Raw genomic sequence first — 9,330 nt, forward strand, 5'->3', positions numbered from 1 at the left:
GGAGCACGGGAAAACCGCTGTTAAGCTCGACAAAACAAAACAAACTTGCAACAGACAAACCGAGAACACGGGTATAAATACACTGGGGAACATGGGCGAAACCAGGAGGGGGGTGGAGACGAGCACAAAACATGTGAAAAAGATCAGGGTGTGACATAAATAGCGAATGGAGGATGTATTTCCTGTGGTTCATTTTCATGCCAGCCAGGTAGGCTATACTGTTGTAAAGAGAAGCAATGTGCTTAATATTAGGAAAGTTGAGATGTAAATATAGTAAGCCTAGCCTATAGAAAGCTGATGGGATCTTCCTCTTAAGAGGCATCACACTGATTTCTCAGGCAATTGCATAGCCTATAGAAATGTTGCACAACATGAGCTCATGGGTTCTCATGAAGTGTTTCATTAGATTTTTGTTTACATTTGCATAGTCAGTCATTAGAGGGACACTAGAGTGCTGAGTACCAACCAGGCAGTTAGCAAGTTTGGTAGGCTACTAATGACCATCAGCAGCATCAGAGTTTGGAGAAGCCTAATTACCGTGTCTCTAAACGGTCACGTGGAATTTGACTGCCTTCATGACTCGAGACCGCCGGTGTGGCGGTAATATGGTCACCACGACACCCCTAGTCACATCATGTTCCAGGAGAGCTACAGCCAGGGTGTGCAGGCTTTTGTTCCAGCCCAACACCACCACACCTGACTCAACTACGCTCCCAACAGTGTACCTTCTATAGCTTGCTATCTCACGCTAAACCCTGGTTGTTGTGTCACAGGTTTTAAATCATGGCGACAAACAGGAAAACTGTAAAAGTGGAGGCTTGTGGTCTTGAGAGGTAAGCAGATGGTCTTGGTGTTAGCGCCTGATTTTTATTTTTGCCTAAACATCAGACTGTTACCATGGTTACTCCGTGGCTATCAGTCTGAAAGAAGTCACTGTAAAAAAAAAGACGCTATAGTCTCTACAAGCCAGAATGTTGAATAAATATATTAGAGTTTACTCTACCGGTTGTACATGCTGTTGGTCCTTTTGGCAGTAGCAGGTAGGGTCTTCACAGGAAAGTGTTGTTTACCCAACTTTTTGCGGCGCCGGTAGGTTCTGTCACTTGTATTTTCAATCTCTTGACTCATTGCATGTGATGCACAATATGTAAACAATAAGAAGCCCGTTTCCTCTCAATCAGCTGGAAGATTTTGCCGTTTGGTCTGTGATTCGGTACAGACCAGCGTAGGTAAAGTCGGGTTAATAACACTACTCTGTGGATAGTTTTGTGATATTTAGGGGGTGGTTGAGCTCGACTGCAGGATTGCGTGCTATGCCACTGCTTATAACTAACTATAAGTTAACTAGCGATTGCCGCTGCGGTCTAAGGCACTGCATCAGTACTAGAGGCGTCACTACAGACCCTGGTTAGCACAATTGGCCCAGCGTCGTCAATTTTTTTTTAAAATTGACCTTTTATTTAACTAGGCAAGTCAGTTAAGAACACATTCTTATTTACAATGACTGCATACCCTGGCCAAACCCTAACTCAGACAACACTGGGCCAATTCTGCGCCACCCTATGTGACTCATCAGATCAAGGTTCTTGGTTACAGCAGAGACAATGAATCCCCTCCTGAATCAAGATCCCTGCTGCCTAAATTTGTTTTGTCTGTTTTAACATTTTGGAAATACCGTATACCCCGGTATGGTACTGGAATGATGGTATGAAAATCTGGTTAACGCCCAACCTTAGCAAACGTGTGAGGTTGATTATAAATGAAAAATGTGTGTGGAGGAGGTAATTGGATGACAGTATTGTTTTTTGTCCCGTCGTAGAGATATTGTAATCCTTATGTTGCAGTGCAGGTACATCTTATGTTCTCCTGGCTGGTCTAATTGTGTCTGTCTCTCTCCAGGCAGGGTCTCAGGTGGAGGGGGCTGAGTGAGGCGGAAACTTCCCATGGGTCTCTCCTCCCAGGACTGTCTGCACACGCTGACCCTCATCTACACCTCCCTGCAGGCCAAGAACCCCTTCCGTAGGGCCAGGTACATCTCACCACCTCCTCCTCTCCCTCAGTCTCAAGCCCTGGCACATAAGGTGTGCAGGCTTTTGTTCCAGCCCAGCACAACCACACCTGATTCAACTACTCAACTGCTGATCAACACCTTGATGAGTTGAACAGGTGTTACGGCTGGGTTGGAAGTTGAACCAAAACCTGCACATCCAGGGATTGTGACCACAGCTCTGTCTTTCCAGTAGATTAGCAAACATGTTATAGAATTGCTACTCTCTTAATCTACATGTTCTCTCTGCAATCTGCAGTGCCCTGAGCTCTGCACCAGACTAGCTGCAGGAGCAGACTGTTGGTTGGCTGTCCGGGTGCCTGTCTGACTGTCTGTCCAATCTCGGCTCAGACCACACCGCATACCCAAATCTGATAGACTCCATCACATCTTGCCTAGGCGGCTTCCCTCTCGGTACGTATGGAATCTCCTCACTTAGGCTGTCTCTTGTGTTTGGTATAATTTTCAGAAGATACACTTCATTCGCAGTTCATTTATATACCGAATGCTCTATTGCTTTTCAGGTGAAAGGTGTATAGAGTCTGCTAACAGAAGGTGAGTGCTTTGTTTTCCTTCAGGTTATTATCAAACCTGCTCAGGATGATGAGCTCAAACACAGAACCATTTTTCCCAGAGTTCAGTGATGCCTTTAGATAATATGCCTCTCCCTCTGTTCTTCTCTCCAGTGTTACAGTTCCCTCCAGAAGGCCTTAAGTGAATATCTCCAACAGGTAAGACATCCTGTGCTCATATATCTTGGTCCTCTGGACCCACAGGACGGCATGCCTTTGTTCCAGCTCGGTAGTAACACGCATGATTCAACTAATCCAGGACTTAATGAGTTTGGTGGTTTAACTGAGCTGTGTAAGGGCTAAAACAAAAGTGGCACCGGTCCCAAGTATCAGGATAGGAAAAACATGTGGTTCGTGGCCTCTGACTGACTGGTGTGTGTATGTCGCCCCCTGCTGTCTTAGTGGTCTAGCTAGCAGGTCGCCATGTGGTACAGGCCTAGCTTGTGTCTAGCTGCGGCCAAGGCCTCCATGCTGGTAGTGCAGAGGTCCCAGGAGTCCATCAGCACCACCCTACAGGCTACCCATCTTTACTTCTCCCTGCAGCTGACCCTTAGTGACCTACTGGACTGCTACACACACATCCTCACAGATGGTGAGGACTGTATATGCTACACCAGGGGTGTGTTCACTAGGAAACCAACAGAAACGGGCAGGGACCTACCTGAATTTGTCCAATAGAAACTCTCGTTTTCATTGTAAAATGATTTCCATTGCAAAACTTTTGCAACTGTTTGCCACAGTTTGCTATGGTCTTAGTCTGAATGAATATACTCCAGGTTACTCAACATTGGTTCATAAAGTGTGAGCACTCAGCTTTTAAGTAATGAGTAGGCTCCCCCCTCACTCACTTTTTCTCTACAGAATTTGTGCAGTCGGTCCAGAGCATGGTTGGCCAGGTGTGTCATGGGGAGTGGAGATAGTGGCCGCAGGGGTGAGTGACTACACCCCATACACTCAAGTACACTGAATGACTCATTTTGATTGGATTAATTTTCGTTGTTCATTGATAGTAATGGCCATGATGTTGATTTCTGGAACTTTTTTGTCTCCCTCTGTATGTTTTTGTCTGTCCATCTGCCTATCCAGGTGGCAGGTCTCCTGCAAGGTTCAGAACAAGTTGGTGAGTGCGCCCCCGTGTGGCTGAGACAAAGCTGTACCGGGCTATATGACAGTGGCCGTCCTGCGGGTTTGTCTCGTTACCTGTCTCGTCACGGGGCCCTGGCTTTGTTGAACTGGAGAATCTTGTTTCTCATGGTCTGAGAGCCCTTTAGGTGCCTTTTGGCAAACTCCAAGTGGGCTGTCATGTGCCTTTTACTGAGGAGTGGCTTCCGTCTGGCCACTCTACCATACAGGCCTGATTGGTCGAGTGCTGCAGAGATGGTTGTCCTTTTGGAAGGTTCTCCCATCTCAAAAGAGGCACTCTGGAGTTCAGGTTCTTGGTCACCTCCCTGACCAAGTCCCCTCTCACCTGATTGCTCAGTTTGCCTTTGCAGCCAGCTCTAGGAAGATACTTGCTGGTTCCAAACTTCTTCCATTTAAGAATGATGGTGGCCACTGTGTTCTTGGGGGCCTTCAATGTGGCAAATGTTTTGGTACCTTTCCCAGATCTGTGCCTCAACACAATCCTGCCTCGGAGCTCTACGGACAAGTCATTTTGACCTGATTTTTTTTTTCTTCTTTTTTTTTCTTCTCTGACATGCACTGTCAACTGTGGGACCTTTTTATATAGACAGGTGTGTGCCTTTCCAAATCATGTCCAATCAATTGAATTTACCACAGGTGGACTCCAAGTTGTAGAAACATCTAAAAGATGATCAATGCAAACAGGATGCACCTGAGCTCAATTTTGAATAGCAATGGGTCTGAATACTTATGTAAATGCCTGTTTCTTATTTTTGATAAATGTGGAAAAAATGGCTTTGTCATTATGGGGTATTGTATGGGGTACATTTTTTAAAATTTAATCCATTTTAGAATAAAGCTGTAAAGTAGCAAAATGTGGAAAAAGGGAAGTGGTCTGAATATTTTCCAAAAGCACTGTATACAAAAGTATGTGGACACCCCTTCAAATGAGTGGATTTGGCTACTTCAACCACACCCATTGCTGACAGGTGTATATTATCGCGCACATAGCCATGAAATCTCCATAGACAAACATTGTCAGTAGACTGGCCTTACTGAAGAGCTCAGTGACATTCAACGTGGCACCCTCATAGGATGTCACCTTTCTAACTAGTCAGTTTGTCAAATGTCTGCCCTGCTAGAGCTGCCCCGGTCAACTGTAAGTGCTGCTATTGTGAATTGGAAACATCTAGGAGCAACAATGGCTCCACTGCCAAGTGGTAGGCCACACAAGCTCAGAGAACGGGACTACCAAGCGCAATGCCAAGTGTCGACTGGAGGGGTGTAAAGCTCGCCGCCATTGGATTCTGGAGCAGTGGAAACACTTTCTCTGGAGTTATGAATTCCGCTTCACCATCTGGAAGTCCGACGGACAAATCTGGGTTTGGCGGATGCCAGGAGAATGCTTACCTGCCCGACGGCATAGCTCCAACTGTAACATTTGTTGGAGGAGGAATAATAGTCTGGGGATGTTTTTCATGGTTCGGGCTAGGCGCCTTGGTTCCAGTGAAGGGAGATTTTAACGCTGCAGCATGCAATGACATTCTAGATGATTCTGTGCTTCCCACTTTGGGGAAGGCCCATTTCCTATTTCAGCATGATAATGCCTCCGTGCACAAAGCGAGGTCCAGATGTGTAGTTGTTGTGTCTGAAGGCAGTGGTCTCCCCTGCCGGTGACAGCCTCCTCACCTATCTACGGCCGAGCCGACTGTATCACCGCTGCCTTACTGCAGCTCAACACCAGGTGAGTTGGGTACGCACATTCACACTCACACACACACACACGTCATAGCCAGTCTTTGGTGTGTATTGTTCATTCTGTGTGTCCAGGTGTTTAACTCTGAAAGGCCAGTGGAGTAGTGTGCTGTCAGAGCTCATCACAGTGTCCTATAGGATGTCTGACTTAGTGTCATTTGTTTTCCAGACCTCCTCCACTGAAGGCCTCATCCCCATGGATACTGACTTAGGTCAGCACCTCTGATTGGTCTAGAATAGAGTGAGGATGCCTCATAACTAGTGCCCAGAGTTGTTCTTAGTAAGGAAAAACTCCTGGCCCTACATAAGGACGTGCACGTGCGTCTTCTCAGAGACATCCGCTGGTCTGCAGAGGATCCTGCAGGAGATCCAGCCTCACGACACCAACAACTTTTTCACCAGCGACAGTGAGCTGGTCACACAGCCGTCTGGATAGGAGAACGGACCTGCAGCTCCCACAGACCAACCAGGGCATGAAAGCACAGGTCAACACATCTCACTGACTCACTGAACTAGTATATATGATATCATAATCTTGTGCTTCTGCTGTGTCTTTGTTAGGAGGCGGCAGGTAGCCTAGAGGTTGAGAGAGTTGGCAGTTAACACCTAACAACAACTGCTCCCTGGGTGCCGATGACATGGATGTCGATTTAAGGCCTTCTCCTACACCTCTCTGATTCAGAGGGTTTGGGATAAATGCGGAAGATACATTTTGGTTGAATGCATTCAGTTGTACAACTGACCCAGGTATCCACTTTCCCTAAACCTGACACCTCAGAAACAGCAGACGTGTGGTAAAACACTGACACCATCAGGACAGAACCAGTATTGTAGGCACTTTTATAGCTGCAGTACCAGTTATGTCCTGATGTGGTCAGTGTTTCACCACTGCCTACTGATACTGATGTGTTCTGCACTAGAGTGGATACTACACGACACAGTCCATATAGATGGTTTATCAGTACGGATGCAGAAAGACAGCCATCCAGTCTGCCCCCATTTTACGTATTTATTACTTCTAAACAAAAATACTTTTTGGGGTTCTTATACGCTTACACTATTGTTTTGGTTATTGCTTGACCAGTTACTAAGCTGTACATGGTCTATTGGTAAATAGCCCACCCATTTTCACCTCATCCCCATACTGTTTTTATTTATTTACTTTTCTGCTCTTTTGCACACCAATATCTCTACCTGTACATGACCATCTGATCATTTATCACTCCAGTGTTAATCTGCAAAATTGTAATTATTCGCCTACCTCCTCATGCCTTTTGCACACATTGTATATAGACTCCCCCCTTTGTTTTCTACTGTGTTATTGACTTGTTAATTGTTTATTCCATGTGTAACTCTGTGTTGTCTGCTCACACTGCTATGCTTTATCTCGGCCAGGTCGCAGTTACAAATGAGAACTTGTTCTCAACTAGCCTACCTGGTTAAATAAAGGTGAAATAAAAAATAAATAAATAAAACTAAGATTGTATTTGTTTGTCAGCTTTGCAAAATACCTATTTTGGACGCAACAATTGTCAACTAGAATGGTACCAGTCATTGACAAAGGCTGTAGCAAAAGCTAGCCAAAGAGCAATTTTACTAGTTGAAGACATTTTTAAGTATAATGTAGTTGATTTGCGATGATGACAAGCATTTTGTCAAGCAGGACATTCATATGGGCCTTACATTTGAATTATAATTCAAAAGTAGTGTGAAATGCACTCCAATATGCATTTTTTTGCTTTCTTGTAAATTTGTATTTAGATCAAATTTGGTGATCAACAAACTTATTTTGACATAACGCTTACAGAGCTGGTGAATGGGAGTTTTCTGGGCGATGGAGAGGTTTAACGTAGAGATACTGGTTCACCACCAACATGGCGCGCATCGCTCTTGTGCGGCAATGTTTACAAGCACAGTGAAAAAACGATTTGTTTGGCATGACACATTCTAGAAGGCTTTTTGTAAATAGTGAGTTGTATGCCTATAGATTTGATAATGAGATGGTATTTAGTGTGAGTTGTAGGTGGTAGTTGCGAGGGCTACCGGGTGACAGCTCAGATGGTGTTGGTGTGCTGCTGGAGCAGAATGAAGGAGCTATCCATGGTGTGTCAGAGACACCCCGACACACACTGACCAGGAGCTTATCACAGAGGAGCAGGTGACACACACACACACGTCAACATGAACTCAGTGCCCTCACCTTTACCCTTGTATGTAAAAAATAAATAAAAAAAAGATTTAACCAGGTAGGCCAGTTGAGAACAAGTTCTCATTTACAACTGCGACCTGGCCAAGATGGAGCAAAGCAGTACGACACACACAGAGTTACACATGGGATAAACAAACATACAATCAATAAGTGTGTGCAAATGTAGTAAGATTAGGGAGATAAGGCAATAAACAGGCCATGGTGGTGAAATAATTACAATTTAGCAATTAAACACGAGTGATAGATGTGCAGAAGATGAATGTGCAAGTAGAGATACTGGGGTGCAAAGGAGCAATTTACAGATGGGCTATGTACAGGTGTGATGATCAGTGTGCTGCTAAGGCAGCTGATGCTTAAAGTTAGTGAGGGAGATATGTCTCCAGCTTCAGTTATTTTTTATTTTTATTTTTATTTTTTGCAATTCTTTCCAGTCATTGGCAGCAGAGAACTGGAAGGAAAGGCGGCCCAATGAGGAGTTGGCTTTGGTGACCAGTGAAATATATCTACGAGTGGGTGCTGCTATGGTGACCTGTGAGCTGGGATAAGGCGGGGCTTTACCTAGCAGAGACTTGTAGATGACCTGGCGTCAGTGGGTTTGGTGACGAATATGAAGCAAGGGCCAGCCAATATAGGTGCTTATAGGTCTCAGTGGTGGGTAGTATGTGGGGCTTTGGTGACAAAACGGATGGCACTGTGATAGACAACATCCAATTTTCTGAGTAGAGTGTTGGAGGCTATTTTGTAAATGAAATGGCCGAAGTCGAGGATCGGTAGGATAGTCAGTTTTATGAGGGTATGTTTGGCAGCATGAGTGAAGGATGCTTTGTTGCGAAATAGGAAGACGATTCTAGATTTAATTTTGGATTGAAGATGCTTAATGTGAGTCTGGAAGGAGAGTTTACAGTCTAACCAGACACCTAGGTATTTATAGTAGTCCACATATTCTAAGTCAGAACTGTCCAGAGTAGTGATGCTAGACGGGCGGGCGGGTGCAGGCAGTGATTGGTTGAAGAGCATGCATTTAGTTTTGATTGCGTTTAAGAGCTGTTGGAGGCCACGGAAGTAGAGTTGTATGGCATTGAAGCTCATCTGGAGGTTAGTTAACACAGTGTCCAAAGAGGGGCCAGAAGTATACAGAATAGTGTCATCTGCATAGAGGTGGATCAGAGACTCACCAGCAGCAAGAGCAACATCATTGATGTATACAGAGAAAAGAGTCGGCCCGAGAATTGAACCCTGTGGCACACCCATAGACTGCCAGAGGTCCGGACAACAGGCCCTCCGAATTGACACACTGAACTCTATCAGAGAAGTAGTTGGTGAGGCAGTCATTTGAGAAACCAAGGCTGTTAAACCGAGTCGAAAGCCTTGGCCATGTCGATGAATATATGTGCCTACATTTACCATTTGAGTCTTATGTACCATTTCCAAGATTGGCATTTTCGTACATTTTAGAAATATACACTCTTCAAAATGGTATGTCATACACTAAAGTTTGGGGAAACATGGTTAAGTTGTACATATTTTAAATGTGATAAACTTGTTATTCCACCTTGTAGACGAGCTCATTCAGCATCGTTCACTCCCTCTTAAGCCTTAGCCCCACCCATCTCTTGAAATCTTCA

The 9,330-nt window shown here is 44.9% G+C and overlaps 1 protein-coding gene across 1 annotated transcript; it reads left to right on the plus strand.

The window, feature by feature from the left end:
• The first annotated feature begins 585 nt into the window (after window positions 1-585).
• LOC112224799 lies at window positions 586-3,922 on the plus strand. The gene is made up of 8 exons (XM_024388461.1): window positions 586-833; window positions 1,900-2,081; window positions 2,332-2,461; window positions 2,572-2,602; window positions 2,742-2,778; window positions 3,034-3,211; window positions 3,481-3,515; window positions 3,706-3,922. The coding sequence occupies exons 2-8, from the start codon at window positions 1,944-1,946 to the stop codon at window positions 3,877-3,879; spliced, it is 723 nt and encodes a 240-aa protein (XP_024244229.1). The 5' UTR covers window positions 586-833; window positions 1,900-1,943; the 3' UTR covers window positions 3,880-3,922.
• The last annotated feature ends 5,408 nt before the right edge of the window (window positions 3,923-9,330 follow it).

Source organism: Oncorhynchus tshawytscha, linkage group LG01 (genome assembly GCF_018296145.1).
Source record: "Oncorhynchus tshawytscha isolate Ot180627B linkage group LG01, Otsh_v2.0, whole genome shotgun sequence".
Lineage (NCBI taxonomy): Eukaryota > Metazoa > Chordata > Actinopteri > Salmoniformes > Salmonidae > Oncorhynchus > Oncorhynchus tshawytscha.